General features: G+C 28.7%; 1 protein-coding gene across 1 annotated transcript in view; it reads left to right on the forward strand.

Annotated features, from left to right (window-relative positions):
* LOC105620572 (calcium-binding mitochondrial carrier protein Aralar1) overlaps positions 1-25,117 on the forward strand; it is an 88,957-nt gene extending 63,840 nt beyond the window's left edge. Inside the window, exons 9-17 of the mRNA XM_012202065.1 lie at positions 2,947-3,037; positions 3,481-3,556; positions 6,675-6,793; positions 6,869-7,039; positions 7,378-7,518; positions 7,610-7,804; positions 7,971-8,073; positions 11,470-11,560; positions 24,946-25,117. Coding sequence (XP_012057455.1) covers positions 2,947-3,037; positions 3,481-3,556; positions 6,675-6,793; positions 6,869-7,039; positions 7,378-7,518; positions 7,610-7,804; positions 7,971-8,073; positions 11,470-11,560; positions 24,946-25,117 — 1,159 coding nt within the window. The remainder of the gene's footprint in view (positions 1-2,946; positions 3,038-3,480; positions 3,557-6,674; positions 6,794-6,868; positions 7,040-7,377; positions 7,519-7,609; positions 7,805-7,970; positions 8,074-11,469; positions 11,561-24,945) is intronic.
* The last annotated feature ends 1,049 nt before the right edge of the window (positions 25,118-26,166 follow it).

A 26,166-nucleotide genomic window follows, 5' to 3' on the forward strand; every position in this document is an offset into this window, starting at 1 on the left:
AGAGTTATCTTACCTCTGGAGGGAAACGGATCGAACTAATTTGTACTCCCAATATTTATTATATTTTATATTTTACATTTTATTAAGTGCAAATCCGCTCGTATGTAAGTACAATACAGAAATGTAAATATAAATGTAAATAATGTTAAAATTCCACGATTAAATTTTTCAGAAAAAGACATGATAACATTTGTATTTGTGTATTTTGGATAGTATATTAACAAAACAATTTGAAAAATTATTTCTTCAAATATTATTTCTACTATACATATATTAAATACTATTCTACATAGGTTTTGATTTTCCACGCGAAGTGATTCTCCCCCCACTCCCCCTCGTGTTTAAGAGGCACACACTTCCATAATGTACGTGAGTTTCAATGTTGTTCTGTCTAGAATCATCCAACTTTTGATATAACAATTAGCAACTTTGATTGTTAATAACTTTTTAACGAAGGATGATTGCGGGCTAAAATCTTTTTAATGTCATTCAGGGCCATGACCTTGACGCATATGTCAAGGTCAAGATTATCGAGTATAGGGGAGAGTGCTCCCTTATACTTTATATCTTTTATTTAATCCTCCTTATCTCTTTATCCTCCTTTTCTTTATTTTGTATGCTTTATAGTTACAATTTTGCTATATCTTATATACAGGATGTTTGAAAAAAAAACAATAAATATTTCGCATATGAGCAGAATGGACTAAACTGAGAAAAAAAGTTCTCTACCATTTTACAATTTCCGCGATGGTTAACGAGTTAATTTATGAAAATAATTAAATTCGTTCAGTCTGCTACCAAATACGTGCGACAAGATAGGATCTAGCACGGTGAGACACACATTTGCCATCACTAGACACATAATGTCTAGCGACGGCAATTATCGCTTATAAACAATGTGTATATACACAATAATAATCGGCGCATTCATACAGAGAAAGGTTCCTTCCATTCAAAGAAATGTTTCTTTTCTATTGAAGAAAAAATTGACTGATTTGCTATTAAAGAAAAATCTTAACTCGCGAGCCTACATCTAGAAAAAGATTTCTTCGATTTAAAGAAATGTTGCTTTGCCATACGATTAAAAAAAAATTGTCGTGTACGTACCTCTCATGAAAGTTCAGACACTCACATAAATTTTATCGAATGATCATTTAAAAAATTTAGACTTTATAAAACAGCAATTGTATTATTTTTGAAATATATTTTTAATCGTTTATATGCAATACATACTAACAACTGCAAAAGCTTTATAAATTAGTTTTACTTTTGTATGTCAAAAAGTATTGTCTTTACTTCGTATAACATTGATATTATAATTAATAAATTTCAAAAATTCGATCAGAGAATACAAATATGAGCTCACGCTATGGTGTATGTTGCCAGCCTATTCTCATAAATGGGGAATAAACTAGCAAAAACTTTATAAAATATTTTTAATTCAATTTTGACACATAAAATTAAAAATAATTTATAAAACTTTTGCAATTGCTAGAATGTGCACAAGTGATCTAAAATATATTTCAAAAATAATACAATTTCTGTTTTATGTCTTAATTTTTTATACGATCATTCGATAAAATTTATGCAGATGTTCGAACTTTCATGAGCGGTATTGTAGAAAAATGCAGAAAAATATCATTCTAGTGCTAAGAGAGAACGCAATTTTTATTCTTCTTCATTTGAGTAATGATATTAATTGATCATTACAAAAAATATTTTCTTGATAATATAATTTTAAAATATTCTTATTATTTACTTGAAACAAGTAATATTTACGTAACATTTTTTTGTATGTACATGTGCACGCTTCAGAACGAACTAAACTGAGTTTTTTCCAACAGTTCTTGATCATTTTTCAATTTTCGCAATCGAGATATTATTTTAAAAACGCCGAATGTCCGCCATCGATAACTTGACGCGTGGAGAATGGGGCAAGCGTCCCGCTCATCGCTGCGAGCCTCTAAGCTCGAACAGCGCGGCGCACCTGCCAGGTCATTCCTGCTCCTTGCGGTCCGCGCGCGGTATGCTCGGTGGGTCGTAACTTTGGCAATAGTAGATTGGACGCGCGTATTCGGCTATTTTTAAACGTTAATATCTCGTTAATTATTGCGAGCATTATAAAATGGTAGAGGACTTTTCGACTCAGTTTAGTCCGCTTTACCTGCTCGGGATGAGGCCATATATTGATGCCACCCTATATATCTTAAATATATACCGAGTGTCTGAGACTCGTATACCTCTTTTATCTCGGAAAGAAAATATTTTAGAAAAAAAACTTTAGATAAAAGTTGTATTGTTTCGAGATGTACATAAGATGTCATTGGTTTGACTTTGAATAAGAACTTTTTGAGTTATAAGTTTTAAAAAAAGTTACAATACTGCCAGCATTAGCATAATGTAATGAGCCCGATGACTAAACTTCTTGAATGTTGTTTAGAATCATGTCCTGGATGACATTTATCAAGATCAAGGTCATTGGAAGTTATTGTTTTATAAGATATTTTATATTTTGTCAAAATATTGAAACTTTCAAGCCTTCTAAAAAGTTTTTAGTGAAAAAATATTTGATTATAGTATTTTGGAAAGCTCTCGAAATAAGCTACAAGAATATGAAAAATGGGATATATCATTTGGAAAAATTAATGTGACCTTCATATGACTTTCAAATGACTATTCAAGATCAAACCAATGACATCATCTTATGTATACCTTGAAACCATACAACTTCTATCTGAAAAGTTTTTTTCTAAAATGCTCTCTTTCCGAGATAAAAGAGGTGTATGGATGATCTCAGACACTCGATATATATTTAAGGTATACATATATATGCACACACACACACACACACGCGCGCGCGCGCGCGCGCACGCACGCACGCACGCACGCAATGTAAACATACATATTGTGTATGTATATATTAAACTCGATCATTTCTAATTTTAGGAAGATTGTATACAATGATCTTGTGGCTATTACACCCGAGCAATATTTCAAACAGATTACAAAACGTGTTGCTGAGATCAAAGCTGTATCGGTATGTATAATAGAAGAATATTTTAATTTAAGAAAGTATGTTTTCAAATATTCTCGAAAATGTGAAATATTCTCGAATGCTTAAAATCTTTTTTAGACTAGTTTTCACAATCCACTACTACGTATTAAAATTTAAAAATTTTAGAATTTTATTTATAATTTTTATTAATTTTATTAATTCTATTTTTAATTGGTATTTTGAAGTACCATTTAATACATCAGAAATGTGCGCACGCACGCGCAACACATACCACACACACAAACACACCACATACACACAATATAAAAATTAAAGATGCATATTATATGTATATAAATATGCATTAAGTAACAGCACATAAAATTATAAATATAATTTTGTTTTAAAATCTGAAACATGAATTATAAGCTACACAATGCTCAAGAAAATATTAATTACTCAATTTGATAAATATTACTTTGCAGAGTCCGGATGAACGTGGTATTATTGTACAAATGCTTGAAAGTGGCTATCGATTCGTGCTTGGTTCCATTAGTGGAGGTAAATAAAAATTTCTCTTTATTTATAAATACATAAATATTCGAATCTCCTTGATATAGTATCTTATTATTGATACATCTTATATTGTTGTTATTTTTATTATTGTTGTCATACTGTAAGAAAGAATATAAGAATAGAAATATAATAATAAGCAAATTCTAAACTTAATATTGTATACGAATAAGAAAATGTATAATATTATTTATTTAAATGTTACCTCTAAGTTGAAAAATTTAATTCAGCGAGTAGCAATCTTTCAACATACCTCGCTTATTATTTTTTATTCGAGTATATAAAAAATGTAAAATTAAAACTAAAAATTATTGGATTAAGACAGAGAGTATCGAAAATTCGATACAAAGAGTTTTGAAAATAAAATAATTATTTCAATTATTCACAAAAATAAAATATATCTTCTATATAGATTATTTGTAAATAAACAAAAAAAAATTTTAATTCTGACATTGGACCTTATTATGTGCATATGATAAAGTATTGTATCTCAAATAAAATGTAAATTATAATAAAGATAAAGAAACCAAAGATTATCTTTCTAAATCAATTAAAAAATTGCTAATCATAAAAAGTAAATCTCTTAGGACTTACTTTTAAATATCACAAGTACCTTTAATTTCTGTCTGTAATTTCGGTCTATAATTAATCTTTTAATCTTTGGAAATGTCTAGCAATTTAAATGCAATTTTAACTTTCTAAAAGTTTGCAACATTAAAAATCATTATTTGGTGTAAGTCTCACACATAACAAATAAATAACAGTCCATAATAAACAATAATCACATAAATGGAATAAACTTATTTCAAGAGTTCACAGTTTCTAAAAGAATATTATTTCAAAAAATTGATTTATTTGTTTTTTCTTGTAGAAAATTGAATAATATTATAATATATTATAATTATATAATAATGCGACATTTGACAGCAAATTGTTATAAAAATGGTTTATATGTAGAGGAAAGCTCTCTGTTATGAGATAGGCATCTAATATGAGATAACGATGTTTCTGCTAAACTAATAAACGCTATCTGTTAGTTCCATCATGAATTTATTGCTCTTGGATTGAAAACTATTTAGTAGAAAATTCATTATTAGATCATGCCTGTAATCATTGTAAAAAAAGATTTTAGAATTTTCAATATTTTCAAGTTTCATTGAGATGAATCTTTAAATTTTGTTTATTATTTAATAAATAAATATTTGGCAATAAATTCTTCATGTAGTGATAAAGTAAGGTCGCACTAATAGAAAAATACGGGATATATGTTGAATTGTTTAATTACAGAAGTTAGATTTGTGATGATCGTAAAACTATAAGACAAGGAAATTGAGATACCCAGGATATTTCTAATATAAAATAACCAATGCTCCTATGTTATAATGAAAATCATTGTTAATGAGTAAATGTTATTGTACAATAATAAAAAGGACAATTGAAATGAACGTCGAGTGCCTATTTCTGATTGATTCCAACTACTTGAAGACGAGTTCTGGATATAATCTATCGCATGCTCATTTTTCATGCACGCTGGCTATTTGTTTGCATTTTAGAAACATGAAATAAAGTTTTTTAATTGCAGTACTGATATACTTGCGTTTTACTATCGATTTCTCGGTGTATCTCATATTAGGAATATAATTTTTTGACTTTGCGATTTGCTCACTTTTTACATTTAATTTTTAAAAAAAGTGCAAATAAAATTTAATTTGAATTAAATTTTATATAACGTTATCTTAAAGTTTATTAAATTCTATTCAAAGTGATCTATTATGTTCTTTTGAAATTCTGCCCATAGATTTCTCTCATTTATCCAAAATGAGCTCGGTATCTCATAATAAGGATCTTTCCTCTATATCATCACAAGTTTTTGTTGTATTAAACAAACGTGTTACTGCCAATTTTAATTCTGTAGTCCCTTTTCATCTACTTCTTATGACACATCTTTTAATATATATTCTTGAGCGTGTTTTTAAATAATAAATTTAAAAGTAAATCTTATTTAATGCTAGGTCTTATCATATTTGTATCAGGTATATTACATTAATTATTTGTCTAACATTTTTTCCGTCTAACATTTTACATACAAAATTATATGAATTATATATGTTTATTATGCATTCAAATAAGCTTGGAGTTAAATCCAGTTTCTTTTATAGAACGTGCGATTCTACATTGTTCAATACTAAGGTATGAAAAGGAAATGGAAAATTACTTTTTAAAAGTAATTAGTTGTCGTTACTCATTATGAAATCGAAAAAGTAATTACCGTTACTATAATTATTAATTCTTAAAAATAACTCGTTATCCCGTTACTGTTACCGTATTTAAAAATAACTATTCATTATTTTTCCGTACTTTTTTAATGAAACAAGGTTAGTCTAAAAAATTTTGCAATATTTCTGTTTATATATTAATAAAAGCAATAAACAATAATACATAACATTAAATTGTTATGTGACAACACAACTAAGAAGGGAAATATTTTTCGGTTCGAACTAGAATTTTATATATAATAATATTCTAGAATAAATTTACATATACTGCAATGTACATATTCAGTTGTCGATTAAATTTTCGACCTTGAAGCAATCCAGCGATATGTTTCACAATAAATTTTGTAGTATATGGCACTACTTCCGTCAAACTTTAATATTGCTATTCATAAAATACGTTATTGTGTTCTATAGTTCTGTGATTGGCATAGTATTGGTTATAGCATTCTTAAAACATCATAAATCAATTACAGAATCATATTAGCATCTTAAAACATTGCTTATACAACTCTTAGAGTAAGAATGAATTATGAATGCTCATCAAAAATTAAATATATAAAAAATTATTATAATTAAGTTCAAAATATAAAAACTAACGATAAAAGTAACAGTAAAATCTGTTATCTTTATCGTTAGTTAACAAAAAGTAACTATGTTAATGTTATAGTTGTATAGAACAAAAATAACGTTATCAATCCGTTACCAAAAAAGTAACTTAGTAACAATGTTACATACGCATATTTTTCTAAGAGCTATTTGAGATAAATATTTATTTAACAGAGTTTTAATAATAATTTATTAAAGAAACAAAGAGATTACCTCTTTCTTAGCTGTTGGTGCTACAGCTGTATATCCTATCGACTTGGTGAAGACCAGAATGCAGAATCAGAGGACTGGATCATTTATAGGCGAGCTGATGTACAGAAATAGCTTTGATTGTTGTAAAAAGGTTGGAATCGAAAAGTCTCGTCGTGTAACACTTTCTGCATTGTTAATCATAAAGCTGGTGTTTTGTGTTTGACAGGTGATTCGGCACGAAGGTTTTTTTGGACTCTATCGAGGCTTGATGCCTCAATTAATGGGTGTAGCTCCGGAAAAGGCTATTAAACTCACAGTTAACGATTTTGCCAGAGATAAGTTTATGGATAAAAATGGAAATTTACCGTTGTACGGAGAAATTGTATCTGGCGCCTGTGTGAGTATTTGATATTTTTACTAAACTTTTAATTAAACGTGATTAAATATGAATTTTAGAACAAAACATAAAATAAATTGAATGAGTAAGTTAGAATATAATACTTTTATATTAAAAGTTTTTAATTAAACGTGATTAAAATAAAGTACAGAACATAAAATATAGAATATAAAGTAAGGAACATATAATATTTGTTTTTTTTTTTTTTTTTTTTTTTTTTCGATAAAATGAGATTACAAATGAGTGATTTATATGATACTTATTCTAATCATATACTTCGCTAATTGGAGAAAGCAAACAAGAAACATAAATCATAATAAATTCAAATATTTTAATAGGCTGGAGGATCACAGGTCATATTCACCAATCCTCTGGAGATAGTAAAAATTCGACTACAAGTAGCTGGCGAGATTGCAGGAGGATCAAAAGTTAGAGCGTGGACTGTCGTCAAGGAATTAGGTCTTTTTGGATTGTACAAAGTAAGTAATACAAAGTAAGATAATTATCTTAACGCCAATATTCATATTTACCATCACTCACAAGGTGATAACAATCGTAATTTCCTTATAGGGTGCTAGAGCTTGCTTTTTGCGAGATGTGCCATTTAGCGCAATTTATTTTCCTATGTATGCTCACACGAAAGCGCGATTGGCCGACGAAGGGGGCTACAATACGCCGTTGTCGCTTCTTGTTTCCGGTGCCATCGCCGGTGTACCTGCAGCAGCACTGGTGACTCCTGCGGACGTGATAAAAACAAGATTACAGGTGCATTTCTCACTTTAATTATTAATTAGCCTAAAAATTATGATTAATTAAGAAAGGAAATTAGGCCTTCTTATTTTTCTTGTAGTGTTCACATTTCTAGAAGTTCTTTTTTCCGTTTAATTTTAATTACGATTATTTTGTAGTTTTATTGTCACACGTGTTTTAGGTTGTAGCTAGAGAAGGTCAAACTACATACAACGGATTACTCGATTGCGCAAGAAAAATATTCAAAGAAGAAGGTGCTAGGGCATTCTGGAAAGGCGCGACAGGTATATTATTTTATTATATATACGTTTGATACAAATAAGGCTCTTGAGACAATTAATATTTCCTGCATACACATTGGCAAGTTTTTCAAAAATTCGTAATTCTAATATCATATATACTTTATATATCGATAAGATGATCAGTGAGTTGCGAAAGAAATAAATAAACTATACAAGAATAATACTTCTAAAGAACAATTTTCGTCTTTTATCAAGTGCAGGATATCTTTTCTTTTAAAGTCCCTGCTTTAAATTAAATTATCTTCTTTGTAAAACAAATAATTGAATCGGTTATAATCTATTCCTAATAAGGAATAAAAAAGAAACAAGATTGTCATGGTTCTTTCATTACAATTTCAAAAGTATTATTAGTAATATATTTTATTTTGGTCGATTGCATGCATGGGGAATCAACCCTACTGCATTTTTCAACCTTATTTTCTCCCCCATGACTCGGCGATTTATTTATCAGTAAGTACATGTTCTTTTCATCTTCTTCTCTCTTTATAATTTACGTTTTTTTTTCAATTTCCAATAAACATATTTATTCTTTGTATTCAGAATATTTATCAAATCTAACGACATTTTATATATGCATATTCGGCATTTTAGGCTATAACTTTGAAAGTGCGGGTTAATAAAGCATATATATTATTTAAAGCATATACAGTTTTTAAAATACATATATAATATACAGCATATATATCTCTCTTTCATGAAATATAAATTAATTCTTAAAGACTCCTTAATGATATAAAATGATGGATAAAACAGGGCAATAGGAATCAAGCACATCCTTATGCAAATCAATACGGTTAACAAAATCACTTTATTAACAATTAACTCGCTTACATATTTCGACTCACTTTTAAGTCATCCTCAGAGGCAATATAATGTTGCAATTACAAAAAATTTTTTACAAACTAATTTATTTCAGTGAGCCCCCTCCATTTATTCACAGAAACTATAATATAAAAACGGACTCTAATAACAATCTAAAATGTATTAAAATTATTAAAAAGTAAATTTGTTGGAAGGGGGGGGGAAGTAAAACGATTTATTGCAAAACAATAAAAGATAGCTCACTAAAAGAATTCACCATATCGCAAACACTTAAATTTTATAGATTTAGTCCAACTAGTATTGGAACCATTCAGCGAATCAGTGTCAATAATGTTAAAATTAATAAAATACCTTTTAATATACTTAAAACGTTAATCGCGAAGAAAAAGAAAAAGAATGAAAGAAAAAACTCTAATATCAGTACTTAATATCAATATCTGATCTGATCAGGGTACATTCTTCTTTACAAGATTAAATTATTAAAGATCCAATTTTGGTTTTGATGTCCATCTGGATTATAAGTAATATTAAAGTTTTTTCTTTCATTCTTTTTCTTTTTCTTCGCAATTAACGTTTGAAATGTATTAAAAGATATTTCATTAATTTTAACATTATTGACACTGATTCGTTGAAAAATTCAAAGACTTTTTGACTAAACCTATAGAATTTAAGTGTTTGCGATATGATGAATTTTTGTTTTAATGAGCTACCTTCTATTGTTTTATAATAAATCGTTTTGCTTCCCTAACAAATTTACCTTTTAATAATTTTAATATATTTTAAATTGTTATTAGAGTCCGTTTTTATATTAGCACAGTTTCTGTGAATAGAAGGAGGTAACTCACTGAAATAAATTAGTTTGCAAAAAAAATTTTTTATAATTACAACATTATTATCTCTGACAATAGCTCAAAAGTGAGCCAAAACATGTAAGCAGGTTAAGTGTTAATAAAATGGTATTGTTAACCGTATTGGTTTCACCGTATTGGTTCACAAGGATTACCGTGCTTGACTCCCATTGCCCTGTTTTATCCAACCGTAGTATATTATCGATAAAATGCAAAATTTTTATATTTTTATCGAAAATAATAATGTATTGTTATTATAATATTAATATTTTTCTATTTCTCCCAAAAAAGCTAATATAAATTTTTTTACAGTTTCACATCGCTGTATCGACGAAAAAAAAAATTTTTATGAAAACAAAATGTTACGAATAATTGTCAAAACAATTCACACAAATAACGAGTTAATTAAATAAATGATATAATGTAATATTTCATAATGAATTATAATATATATGATATATATACGATAATATGCTACAAATCATAATTATGTTACATACATATACAGACAAATTTTATCTACAGTTGCATTAATAATAATAATCTAAAGTCACAGTAGTGTCTTGGCACTAAGACATGGCGCGAGATACTGCCGTATATAACTATTGCGTTATCACAATTCTTTGCATTAAGTATGCAAAAGATTCAATTTATTTAATCAATTCAAACATAGTAATATACATTTATTCAAAAAACAATTGCCAATCTTGTTTCCCTGATCTAAGGTGATAAGGTGATTCTTTAGTAAAATTTGAAGTACCTCACTAAGGCCTACCCAAAATTACAAATATCTGCATAATTTGAATAAAATATAAAAACGTGTATATCTTAATAAAATAGCATAGAACATGAGATAACAAATCAAGAGCTGCATCTTCATCGAATGAGATCATGTTTATTTTTCGAAGTTAATATGTAAATTTATGCACGTAAATCTCAATATCTTACCAGAAGGGCCGTTGACCTATTACTTTTTTGTGATCATTAAACTCGTAATTTTTTTAACTATTATAATCTTGTTTTTGAGAAAAGTCTATAGTAAGATTTGTGTGCAGTTAATCAAAGAGTCTGCGAGCCTTATCTGTCATCAAGTTATACGTGAAAAGTTACATTTTCAACATTTTTTTTCTCTCTTTTATCCTACTGTAGAATTTTGCACATGTCAATTTCGGTGTTTCAACTTCATTATATAAAAATTTGACATTCCTGTGGTAACTCGATTTACTGAAGAATTACCTTAATTGATAAAGTATGTGAAATATAATATTACGTATAAATATAATTTTACATGTAAATTTTTAAACTTCATTTCGTATTAAGTCTTCTGAATTTATTGATCTTTATTAATTAACAATTTTTTCAACTTTATTGACCAGCATTTTCTCAATTGTAGTTAATATTTATTTACAGATTCATTTACACAAAATTAACCGCATAATAAATAAAAATATAATCCTATTTGATATAAAAAGGATAAAAATTAAAACTGTAGAATATTATTACTACTATTTATAACTACATCAGTTTTTGAAATTTTTGTTCTATATATATTCTATACATATTTGTTCTAGTTGAAAAAATATAGTCATATCAACAATCTTGCCATCAAAACATTTCAAATCTTTATTTGGACAAAGAATATAAACTCTCCACGTTCAAAATTATATATAATATATATTTAATATCATACACTTTTCTATTATTACAGCTCGAGTGTTCAGATCATCACCTCAATTTGGTGTTACTCTTTTCACGTATGAGTTGCTGCAAAGATTGTTTGTTGTTGATTTTGGAGGATCGTAAGTATAAGATATGACTCAAGAAATATAAATGAATTAGACTTAAATATCAACTATTACAATTATTGCAACTAATAATTAATATTAGTAAGTGTATTAGAGCTGTAATTAAATTAATTAAATTGATTAGTACAATTTATTCAAATTTTATATATTGATAATTATTGGCCTTCAATGTATTGAGAATAGTATCCATAATATAATGTATATAATGTTAATAAAATCGCTCGTTTCTTGTAAAGCTCTATATTAAGGGATTACGCCACCTTTACAGCTTAAAAATGATATGTATGTTTGAAACTTTTTTTTGAAAAATGAGAAGGAGTGAATGAATAAAAAATTGTTTATTAGGGCTATATTATCTTTAAGTGTAAAAAAATTTTTTTATATTTCTTATTTACAAAATGATGACACTATAACTGTATCATCAAACATCTTTTTTAGCCGGACCTCTCCGCGGTAGTGTCCAAAATTGCTACGATTCATCCTGGAACAAAATATTTTTATTATTTGCCTATTAAAAAAATTAAAGAAATACGTAGGAGTTTTCAAAAATATTGATTTTTATGAAAATGGTGAACATATGAAAAGAAAGTTGTATTTTTCGCCTGAAATTTTTACCTCTATTAAGCTGGATCATCAAAAATCAAATTTGCGATAGGTAAAAAATTTAGTACTCTTTATTTGCTAATTATTATATTTGTTAAAAAAAATTTTGCTCCGGCGGTTCAGCTGCTATAAAAAAAAATGGAGAGTCCAGATTACTATAAAGCTGGACTCTCCCACATTGAAAAAAATAGATCCAGTGGTGCTACAAAAAAAACATCAGATTTTTTGCTTTTTATTTGCTCCAAGATAGCCTAAATAAAATAAAATAATTCGGAAATTTAATATTTAAAAAAAATATCGAGCCTGCGATCGCGCTCGAACATATACGATATCAGAGTAATTAGTCATTAAGTCACATATTATCGAAATATGACAAAATCCGATTTATTTGCTAATTGTAAAATACGGAAAACAGTGAGAATGTACAGTACAGCTCCTCGCGACCAATCCGCCTTGCGTATTCAGTGCTACTTGTATCGCTCGTAAAATGTCGCAGAAATTATTTGCTCATAACTTTGTAGTGGCACCATTACAGTCCCTGGATTACTGGACAGTAATCCAGGGACTGTACACTATCGAATCGATTCAAAATCTGATTTATTTGCTAATTTTTAAGTGTGAAAAATAATGAGTTAATAGTGGACGCTTCGCGTTAATAGAAATAAAAAATAAAATTTAAAATTACAAAACTATATTTCTAATTATTTTCCATCCTTTAGAGTGAACAACAAATTCAGAAATTGACATATCTCGATAATATATGTTAAGAAAAACGACATGTCAAACATGAAAGCAACAAGTTCTTATGCAACATTTAAGAAAAAATAATGCTCGAAGCGGGCGCTGATTCAAATAAAATGAATAATAATAATTTTCCATCTGTTAGAGCAACAAATGCGGATATTAATATATTTCGATAATATGAGTTACAAGGAATTTGGTACAAAAAATAGGCGAGTAATACATTTTTTAAACAATGCTTAAGTCAAAATTGGCGCGAAACATTCACTATTAATTCATTATTTTTCATACTTAAAAATTAGCAAATAAATCGGATTTTGGAATGATAGTAGACAGTCCCAGGATCACTGTGCCATTAAAAACTTGCAAGCAAATAATTCCTGCGATGTTCTACAAGTGATACAAGTAGCACTGAATATGCAGGGCGGATTGGCCGCAAGGAGCCGTGCGCTCGTGCTCGACATTCTCACTACTTCGACTTTTTCGTACTTTACAATTAGCAAATAAATCGGATTTTGTCATATTTCGATAATACATGACTTAATGATTACTCTGTTATCATATACGTTCGAGCAAATAATTCTGTGGACGTAGAAAAGGGACTTGAAGCAACTCGACGCGGACCGCGGACTCGGTATTTTTTTTAAATATTAAATTTCCGAATTTTATTTAAGCACTAACTTGGAGCAAATAAAAAGCAAAAAATCTATTGATTTTCGAAAATCATTTGATTTTTTTGTAGCATCACTAGATCTATTTTTTCAGTGGGAGTGCTTTACTTTAATCTGGATCCATTTTTTTTTTATAGTAGCTAAACCGCCAGAGCTAAAATTTTTTTTTTAGCAAAAAGCAAATAAAGAGCACTAAATTTTTGACCTTTCGAATTTGATTTTTGTTGGTGAGGAATCCAGCTTAATAGGGATGAAATTTTTATATTAAAATGTTAATTGAAAAAAAAGTTTTTAATATATCACAAAAATCCTACTTCTTTAGATTATATATAAGAGAGCATTCAAATTTAACTCTAAATTTCTCTCAAGTGGATGAAAAATGTAAAAGTTATGTGCACCAACTAACTTTGAAAAACGCGTTTAAAGTTTTGTTTATATAAAGCAATAAAATCTCAATTTTATCTTTGTTTGCTATTCCTGGGTCATACAACTGTCCTTCCAATTGTTCGTTTGACTCATCTGCTTCTTTTCTTATTGCTTTCCGAGCCTCTTTAGCGGCGGCCGTCAAGGAACGGTCAGCCGCTTGAATTCGCCTCCGCACAGAATTGATAGCAATTTGAGCCTACAGTAAGGTTCAGAATCTGTATAATTGCCATTAAACTTGTCAATCCATTACTAAAATTACACACGGCGATATGTGTGATAATATCTACGATTGTTTTGCTAGAAAGCGTTTTTGGCACTATTGTCCACACGATTGCATTTAAATATTTGTTGTTCTATGTGAAGCTTTCTAAGCAGCGAGTCAACAGTCATCTTTACTTCTTTAAGATCTTTAAGATCTTTATAAATTGGCTTGAGCAATGAAAATTTCCTCTTTGTGATTATGCTTATATATTGATTATGTAGCAAGTTCATTTAAAACTTTGGTTTTTTGCCACATGCACGAATTATCTCCGACCGGACAGTATTGATGCTGAGAATTTTTATCAGTGGAAATTTTGTGATATAACGTGGTCAAAATTTCTTTTTTTATTTTGCCTGAAACATAGTTTCTTCTAATTGCAAAACTATAATACATGATCAATTTTCCGCATTCCATTTTTATTGAGACCTTTTGTGTTCTTTTTTAAATTACGAAGCCGAATACCTATCCGCTTTTATACATGATCAATGCATTCTTTCTACCAATGGCAAATTTTCATCGGTAAGTGCCTATGCAGAATTTAGCAGCTCGGAGCAGGTCAGAACAACTTGGAACCGTTCGAAGCGGCACAACGCGGTGACACGCTAAATTGGTTCTTGTGATCATCGAAATATAAGATCATCGAAATTTTTGATTAAAACTATTAGAATTATATCTTTGAAACTATAAACGATTGATTTAAGTAAAAAGAAACAAATTTGATTTTTTCAAACCTCCAAAATGGTGTAACCCCTTAATAAAAGTAGTGCAAAAGTCCACCATATTGTGTGTGGATTTACCAACCATACCATATATATATATATATATATATATATATATATATATATATATACAACCATACCAATAATAATAAGTGCTTACTACTACAGACAACTGACAACTAAGTCCAAAATGGTGGTCGGAATAAACAATAGAAAAGTTGTCTGCATTTCGATTCAGCTTAAAGAAATGCGCTACTTTTATTAATATAGAGCTTTAGTTTCTGTTCATTTTTTTTACGAGACATTATCATGCCTTTTAATATTATCTGTATGAAATTCGTTACTTTTGAGCGATTATTCAAATTTTATTAATTATGATTATTTTTATTAATTATGAAATTTAATGAAATAACTATAAAATTAAAATACTAAAGTTATTATAGTTATTATATAATTATTATATAGTTATTATATAGTTATATTATTGTTATATACCAATATGCAGGATAGTCTAGTTTGACAAATATACACGATGTTTCAAATTCGCGCCAAAGTACAAGATGTGACTATACTTTATTAAAAAATTTTTAAAAAAGATTAAAAAATGTGCCAAGTATGCGTGCTCCTCAGAAAAAAACCGTTACATAAATTATATGCGCTGATATGTATAATCCTTGAAGAAAAAAAAGACTTCCTATTCCAAACCTGTTCCAAATCTATAATATATTTTCCAAACTATGAAAGTATATACTTAATAATTTTTTTCACAAATGTGTTTTTCAAATCTTTAAATTGCACCAATTATAAACAGAAAATATATGATTTTGTTGAAACACTAACATTATATAATTATTTAAAAATTGTTTTATTTCAATTAGATGCTCCTATTTTCATGTATGTTTGTTTTAAAGTAGTTATATAACATTAGTGTTTTAATAAAATGTATTTTCTGTTTATAATTGACGCAATTTAAAGATTTCACATATTTTTGAAAACAATTATTATTAGATACATACTTTAGTATAATTTAGAAAATAGATTTGGGATAAATTTGGAATAGGAATTCATTTTTTTCTTCAAGAAGCACATATACAAGCATGTATAATAATTTATGCAATGGTTTTTTCTGAAAGGAGTGCACATTCTCAATGACACTTTTTTTTTTTAAAAGGTAAATTTGTTATATTGATATTATGCATTTTAAAGTATATATTAACGAAAAATATCGCGATAAAATACCATAATGAAATATCATGATAAGATATCGCGCGATGATCGCATAAATCCCGATAATCTACCAAAAGATCGACGAAGAATTGAATATCCTCCGTGAGTATCCTTTGCCTCCTTGGCTTATAGATCTTCTCAGTGTCGTTTTTTGACATAGCCCAGCCCAATAAACAAGTCTGTCGGATTTAGTCTTTATTCTATCGCGTATTGCTATTAAAACCTTTCATTTTCACGGTAATGAGTATTATAAACTTTAACTGAAAAATGTAATAAAAATCCACAAAGCAATTGTTTTTTATTTAATGCAATTTGTGAAACTTTTGGGGAAAGAAAACTTATCTGAAATGGCATAATGTCCAAAATTAACGAAGAATCTAAACTCACTTCCTCGACAGTGAACATCTATATAGACATCCACTGCCTCGATGGCGAATATTTAGACCACTATGTCTTTTGAAATGTATTATTATATAATAGTGACATTAATATTGTTGAATAGGAAATTATAAGAAATTAATTCTCAATATTACAAATATTACTGATTTCGTTTATCCGCGCAATGCGTCGAATTAATAATTATACTTATATTAATACTTATTGTCCTACCATTGATAAATTTATTATTGATTAATTATTATTCTGCGAATTATCCATTTCATTTCACTAGATGTATAGTGCTAATGATCGTGTTCTGCAGACTCAAATGTTGATCCGTGAGCGCTCGCCGCTATTCTGATGTATTCTTTTAGATCATCCAATAACAGCGAGCGCTCACGGATACGCTTCGCAACATCCGAGTCTACTGAATACGACCGATGAAGTAGATAATCGATAAATGAGAGTCGCTAAAGTCATTATATTTCTAAAGTACCGCAATTGATTTCAGAAATGTTGCGTCAAAATGTCCGAAATGCACGACGATTTCAAACATGGTGGTTCAGTTTTTAAACTGTACTTACTTGTTTCTTTGTGTATTTTTATGCACTAAACTTCTACACCAAATCTGTATTAAACTAAATAATACATAAATTAAGCATTTATATATACAATGTATATGTAGAGTCTTTCAATAGGGATGCTCGAAATTTGTTAGATCATAGCCATGTTGTTAAAGTGATATCTGTCAAATTTGTTGTGAATTTAGTAGTATATGGCAAATCATCATGGAAGGTCATAGTGTTGAGCAACGTGTGCAAACCATAAAATTTTATTATCAAAATCAGTGCTCCGTTCGAGAAACGTTCCGCGCATTACGTGATTTTTATCCTCGCCACAATCGTCATGCCGAGTCGACTATTCGACGTTTGGTGGCCAAATTCGAGTCAATCGGTTCGATAAATAATCAGCCAAGTACGTCGATGAAATGCAAGGTCTGCTGAAAACATCACTGCTGTGCGTGAAAGTGTACGGGAAAACCCGAGGCGGTCAATTTCTCGTCGTTCACAAGAACTTGCCTTTCTGCGACTTCAACTTGGCGAATTTTGCGTCGGGACTTGAGGTCTGCACCCCTATAAAATTCAACTGACCCAGGAACTTAAGGTAAACGACCATAAACAACGCCGTGTGTTCGCTAATTGGGTTCTGGAACAGAGTTGGAAGTTAACCCAAATTTCGCCAAACAAATCATCTTTAGCGATGAGGCCCATTTTTGGATGAATGGATATATAAACAAGCAAAATTGTCGAATTTGGGACGGTACCAATCCACGCAATACACCAGCTCCAAATGCATCCCGAGAAAGTCATTGTTTGGTGCGGATTTTTGTCTGGCGGAATCATCGGTCCGTACTTCTTTCAAAACGAAGCGGACGTTGCCATAACCGTCAACGGCGAGCGCTACAAATCGATGATAAGCAACTTCTTGTGACCTAAAATGGATGATATGGATACCGATAATATGTGGTTCCAACAGGATGGCGCTACGTGCCACACACCGCATGCCACGATGGACATTCTGCACGAGCGATTTGAGGGCATGGTTATCTCGCGCGGCGGCGACGTGAACTGACCACCGAGATCGTGCGATTTAACGCCTTTAAACTTCTTCCTTTGGGGCTATCTTAAATCGCATTTATATGAATAAACCGCAAACAATTGATGTTCTCAAAGTCAACATAACAAATGTCATCCAGCAAATTCAGCCAGATTTATGCGAGAAAGTCATCGAAAATTGGACCGCCCGAATACGTGTCACCAAGCGAAGCCGCGGCGGACATTTGAGCGACGTTATATTCCATAATGTCCTTAATGTCATAAAATATTCTTTCAAATAAAACAAAATTAAGTGGATATCACACACAACTTGTTTTATTTACATTTAAAAATCGAGCATCCTTATTGAAAGACCCTTTAAAATTTCACAAATTTAATTATTTTAATACTAATACGGGTTTATTATTATTAGTTTATGACTGCTTAAATCTAAACCTAAGACAATCTTAAATTATAAGAATCAACTATGAATACTGGACCATAATCTTTTTTTATATTGTATTGCTTAAAAAAGAATAAATATTGTTTTCATTTTTTACGTAATAATAAATAAATAATACGTAATAATAAGCAAAAGAATTGTCTAATTTCGTAAATCCATTTGAAAGGAAAGACAAATGTAACCCAATGGAAAAAAAAAATATTTGAAAAAACATTTTTTAAATATTTTTGAAAACGTTAAAAAAAATGTTTGTTTTTAATGCTAAAACAACATTTTTTTAATATTTCAAGGAAATGTTTTTTAATGTTAAAAAAACGCTTTTTTAAGATTTGACAAAAATGTTTGTTTTTGTAATGATAAAAGTAACGTTTAAAATAACAAGAATAATCCCCTTTTTTTAGTTAAAAAAATATTTATTCAAACATTTAAATAACATTTTCTTTAATGTTAAAATTATTTGAACAAAATTAAAAAATATTGTACAACGCAGAATATCTTTTTTAATATATTATTTTTTATCGATAGTACATTTAACCTTAGACAACTAATTTTATTAATTAATAGTAATTTTTAATTGTATTTTATCTTTTTTATTTACCGGGTTTTGAATTTAAGATATATCTGAGTTATGAGTCATACTTTATTCGTTACATCACTTATAATTATCGATGAATACAATTCTTATTGTTCATAAGTGATACACTTAACGCAATTATATTAGGTTAACTTCTTTTCCGTATTTATTTTTTTACTCTGACCCGTTTTTTATTAATTTGAATTTTAGAAAATAATACAATCTTTTTAACCTTTATATTAAACATCAAATAAACATTAAATAAATATTTTTTAATATATTTTAAATAAATAACAATAATTAATAAAACAAATTTTTATTAAACATCAATCATTTAAAAAAATATTCCTTCGAAACATTATTTCAAACGAAAACTTAATTTATTATTAAACGGATGTTTAATAAAATATATATTTAACGGACGTTTAAGAATATTCCATTGAATCATTATTTCAATAATAATATTAGGAGTACAAATAAGTTTCCGCCGTTTGAAAAAGACGGCGCCACTAATAAATTATAGTTAAAATTGTTTGATGTAAAACGATATATCGTAAGATTGGACATCCGGCAACACCATAACCTTGAAATATTAGCGATTTTGTATCAGCATCATGTATTTTTTTTTTATCGAGTTTTGAGCCGAATAAGCGTCATTTGCGGGAACTTTTGATTTACTTCTTTAATTTAAAGAAATCTGCAACTGAGGCTCATAGATTGCTTATAGAAGTATATGGTGATGCTGCCTTAAGTGAGAGAAGTTGTCGTGAGTGGTTTCAAAAGTTTAAGAACGGTGAAATTGACGTCGAAGACAAAGAACGTAGCGGAAGGCCAAAAGTGTACGTGGAATTAGAAGCATTATTGGATGAAGATTCGTGCCAAACGCAAAAAGAACTTGCATTTACATTAGGAGTGACTCAACAAACAATTTCATATCGTTTGAAATCATTGGGAATGATTCAAAAGCAAGGGAATTGGGTTCCCTATGAACTGAAGCCGAGAAATGTTGAACGCCGATTTTTCTCATGTGAAATGCTGCTTGTCAGGCATAAACGAAAGGGTTTTTTGCATCGTATAGTCACTGGTGATGAAAAATGAATCCACTACGATAACCCAAAGAAGAGGAAATCATGAGGACCACCTGGCCATGCTTCAACATCGACAGCCAAGCCGAATATTCATGGAAAAAAACTCATATTGTATATTTGATGGGATCAGCTTGGAGTCGTGTATTATGAGTTGCTCAAACCGAACGAGACCATTACTGGGGCTCTTTACCGAACACAATTGATGAGATTGAGCACTCAAGCAAAAACGCGCCCACTACTATTCCAGGCATGACAAAATTATTCTCCTGCATGATAATGCTCGACCACATGTTGCGGCGCCGGTCAAAACCTACTTAGAAACACTCAAATGAGAAGTTCTACCCCACCCGCCATATTCTCCAGACATTGCTCTTTCCAACTACCACTTGTTCCGATCGATGACGCATGGCCTGTCTGAGCAGCACTTCACATCATATGAAGATACCAAAAATTGTATCGATGATTGGATAGCCTCAAAAGATGAAGCGTTCTTCCGACGCGGTATCCACATGCTACCAGAAAGATGGGAAAAAGTAGTGACTAGCGATGGCTATTACTTTGAATAATGTTTATGTATCGTTTATGTACTATCATTATGTACCATTCTTTCACAATAAATGCTTAATTTTTAATAAAAAACGGCGGAAACTTATTTGTATTCCTAAAATAATTTTATTTCAGTATTTTAATATTTCAAATATAATAATTTGAATAAACGTTAAATAAACGTTAAAAAAGTCTTATTTTGAAAATGAATCATAAAACGTAAAATTTATTACGAATAAACATTGAAAAAACATTTAATAAACCTTAAATAAATATTATCGTGAAATGTAAAATTAATGAAAAATAAATGTTTAAAAAACATTTCCTCTCCATTGGGACATAATGGTCCAACATGAAATAAATGTTTAGAAAATGTTTTTTCAAGTCATTATCTTAAATAAACAATTCATGTAAAAAACACATTTAATAAACGTTAAATAAGCATTTAAAAAATATTTCTTCAAAATATTGTTTCAAATAAGTAATTAATGTAAAATGAACATTTAATTGAAAGCATTTTAAAAATGTTACTTTTAAACATTATTTTAAACAAAAAATTAGATGTAAAATTAAATGTAAAATTACATTTAATAAATGTTAAATAATCGTTTGAAAAATATTTCTTCCAAACATTATTTCAAATGAATAATTGATGTAAAATTAAAGTTTAATTAACGTTAAATAAACATTTAAAAAATATTTATTTTTTGAAAAATTAATATTTATTTTTTGAAAAAATTAATAAATTAATTTGAAACAAGCATTTCATAAATAAACATTTAAAAATGTTTCTTGGACAGTTATTTCAAAAATATAAAACAAATTTAATAAATATTAAATAAACGTTTAAAGAAAATTTCTTCCAAACATCATTTCAAATGAATAATTGATTTAAAATGAACGTTAATTAATGTTAAATAAAAATAAACATTTAAATTTTATTTCAAATAACGATGAAAAAAACATTTAAAAAATTTAAACATTTAAAAAATTATTTGAAATAAAAAATTAATGTAAAATAAACATTTCATAAATATTTAAAAAATGTTTTTTAAACAGTTATTTCAAACAAAAAATTAATATAAAACGAACATTTAATAAATGTTAAATAAACGTTTAAAATATAAATATAAATATATTTCTGTCAAACATCATTTCAAATGAATAATTGATGTAAAATGAACGTTTAATTAACGTTAATTAAATATTTAAAAAAATATTTCTTTAGAACATCATTGTAAAAAAAAATTAGTGTAAAATTAACATTTAATAAACGTTACATAAATATTTAATAAACGTTCCTTGGAAACATTACATCAAGCGGAAAATTAAAATAAAACAAACATTATTTATTTAACATTAAATAAATGTTTAAAAAATATTTCTTCGAAACATTTCAAATGAAAAATTAGTGTAAAATTAGGATTTAATAAACGTTTAAAAAATGTTATTTTGGAAATGAATCATAAAATGTAAAATTAATTACAAATAAATGTTTATAAAATGTTTATAAAACGTTAAATAAACGTTAAATAAATGTTAATTTGAAAACGAATCGTGAAATGTAAAATTAATGAATAATAAACGTTTAAAAAACATTTTCTCCCTATTGGGAAATAATAATATGCTTGTTGAACGTTCTATTCTTTTAAATATTTTAAATAGTGTACAATTGTGTATAATAGTTAAATAGCATCATTTTTTAAAATGTGTTAAATTTTGTGTGAGAATCGCTGTTTCGATCTTGATTGAGATTGTGCGAGACGGGAAGGGATTAAATAACTGGAAATTTGAGAGACTACACTCGGTTTTCGAGAACTGTATAAGATTTATTAATGCCAGTACTTTATTTATTTATGCTAGTACTGCGATTTATTAATGCTAGTACTGCGCTTCATCAACGTTGCAATTGGTTTTCTCGGGAAGAGTGCGAATGGTGGTAGCTAATGCAACATAAACTACATATACGTAGCTGCAATCGTCGCATAATGATAGAACGTACATGTCGCGATAGCGAACGTTGCGCAAGAAAGCAGCGGCTTTCAAAAGATCTGGTCAGCAATCTGATGATAAACGTCAACCAATCCACTTTGCGGATTTCGTTACGGTTGCGCTACAATTGAAATTGCTGATTGATCGCACGATAACTCAGAGCGATAAACAGACACATGGATCCCGCTAAGGCTGAATTCTTTCTAAATATAGAGTACGTCAACACGATGCTGCAAATGCTTTGAAGCGTTTTTTAATTGATCAGTTGTAAAATTCTTTCTTCTAATTGGTCCATCAAATGCTTCAAAGCATTTGTAGTGAGACTTTGACACTGTTATCTTGTCGGGAAGCACCTCATCACATGATTGACAAAACGGGATTCCACGGGAATAACGCCAAATTTGGAATATCATAGAGGTCCGCGAAAAGGCACCACATTTACGATGAGATTATCCGCGGAATTAATCGATGGTTGGTGCCAACCATCGATTAATTCCGGTGATTTCTTAATCGCATTTTCGATTCAATATAATGTTGCGATAAATTTAAAAATACAATTATTACTCAGATTTTAGGTAATTATGTAAGTATTACAACATTTTAAAAATTAATTATTTTGAACAAGTTTCTTTCAAAAAATAAAGAGAGAATCTATAGCTCTTAAAATAGCATAATTTAAATATTTTATTTTATTTTTAATCACTGTTTCAAAATAAATAAATCAATTTTTAGGCATTTAAGGATTACATATATTCATTTAATTAGTAAATTATTATTAATTAGTAAAAATATTCATTTAATTAGTAAACTATTATTTAAGTTCAGTGATAACTGCGAAATTGTGGAATATTTAAAAGAATAACACTGTCTTAAATACAGCAGTCGTAAATTCTCTCTAACAAAGGCATATTAATATCTTAAAATATTACTTATAAATACTAGCCAAGGATTAGATACAAATGAATAAGGAGCAAGGCGCGCCGACTCTGAGCGCCACATAGAGATCAGAGCACGCTTACTTCAAACCTGCTCTCCTGCAAAAATTACTTGTCCGACGCAAATCGCAAAAAGGAAAAGTTATTTCTTTAAGCATAAAGTATCACGTTTTGTATTTCTCGAATTTTGAAACATCTTGTATATGATAATTTTTATCTTGTACTACGAGAATTGAATCCGAACAGTTACGATTTCTGATTCAGTCGATATATGTATATTGGATTATGCAATTTGTTAGTTGCCTATCAAACTAACAAGATTCGAACAAAAATTGTATGACATTATTATTAATTGATTACTAATATAGTACGTCGACAATTGGTCATTTATTCGACGTCATTAAATATGGATTGTAAAAACGTTAAATAAATGATCATTAAATTGATCAAAAAGATGACGTTATTATTACATCTTAAAGATCACGTTAAAGATGACATTAATAATTTAAAATGACTAACTATCGACTACGTTAAAATAACGACAGCTTGTTACTTGGGGATATTATAATCAAGATTTACAACTGTTTATTATTTAGTGAAAAATAAAATTATGACAATAATGAATTATGACAATAATGAATATATAGAATGATGAATTACACAGAATGTCTCTTTGAGACATTCTATATGGTATATTCATCGAGTACAGGCTGTGTACATCAAAATATATAAAATATATAAAATATGTTTCATGTCTTTAGTGTAAAAAAATTTATATGATTTTTTTATTTTTATCACAAAATTGTATTCACAAACCAATATGTCTGTCAGAAATTTTAAGCTCGATTAGAATTTGTAATATTATTCATAATTTATACTGAAATTTATGATAGAAATCTATGATGTGCCTAATTAGTGTTGATATAAAGATCAAATTATTAACAAACTCACAATCTTAAAAATAAAAATGAAAAATAAATTCAAGGCTAATGAAGATCAAGGCTGATGAAGGTGTTAGAGATTAATTCAAATCCCAAAGATTAATTTATATAATGTGTAATTTACATAATGTGTTGATATAAATTGCAAAATCTATATTGTATTATAAAATATCTATATTTTAATTGATAAATGTGTAACCATATTTATGTTATTTTAGTCGACCTACTGGCTCGGAACAAAAGGTGCCTACTATGGGAGTAGCAGATGAAATTCGATCAACGAATCCAGATCATATAGGTGGCTACCAAGTAGCTCTGCCCATTTTTACCGGTATAGAAACCAAGTTCGGTCTTTGCTTACCCAGATTTCAAGCTGTTACCGGAAAGTAACAGTATTATTAGCAAATGTGTAAGAAAGCAAGCTTGTAGCAATCCCTGCCATAAATAATCTACGATTACTACGCACTGATTGCTTCACTGACATTGAAGTGGAAGTGATATGCGTATGAGCTTCTCAAATTACAAATTACGAATCTGCATTTCATCTCAACAATCATCTTGGCCATTTTGATATTATGCAGATCATGTAAAATCAACATAAAAAAACGGATCGTCGATTGATATTAACTCGATGCATACATAATCGTAAAGTGTAATTATGGATCGATCAAGGAAAAGTACAAAATCCATCATTGTGGAATGCCCAAGAACGCTGATAGCTGAATTGATGCAGTCAATGGATACAGGAACAAAACTGGCAATGAAATTATTTATTTTGATACTATATATATATGTTATATCAAATTGATGCCATCTGTATGTAATAAATTTACAATGCGAGAAAAAAAGGAAAATGCGTGTGTGTATAACATTTATCGACGATTTGTTATGCTAATTTGAAACGTTTCTGCCGATACGCATATAATAACTAATTGAATGTGTGAATGATTAATGCCAACGAATATGAGTGTGATGTTTTAATAAGGATTATAATCCGCAATGGTCCTGATATATACCATGTATATTTATAAAGTTCATAGTAACAAATTAGGCCTCTGTAATTACATTTATTATTTATCCAAATGTCTAATTGTATAAGTTTTAATTGGTAAATAAAAAGCCAATAAATCTGTTTTTATTTCATTTGCTTATCATGTACAATTGTAAAGTAAATGTCGACAAATAATGTTCGTATACCTATTAGCGAAAATGAAAAAAAAAAATATTACTAAATTATTATATAATGGAATCCTTCCCATCCCCTCCCTCCCAATATTATTAATATTATTATTACTTGTCTATTATACAGGATATATACGAATTTATATCTTATTGAGTTAAATGAATAATTTTCTTATTGCATTAATCTCAGATAGTCAAATGAGTTCAAGATGCCATCATTGCAGTAGATGTGACAAATTAGGGACAAAGTGCTACCT

Source organism: Atta cephalotes (assembly GCF_000143395.1).
Source record: "Atta cephalotes unplaced genomic scaffold scaffold00027, whole genome shotgun sequence".
Lineage (NCBI taxonomy): Eukaryota > Metazoa > Arthropoda > Insecta > Hymenoptera > Formicidae > Atta > Atta cephalotes.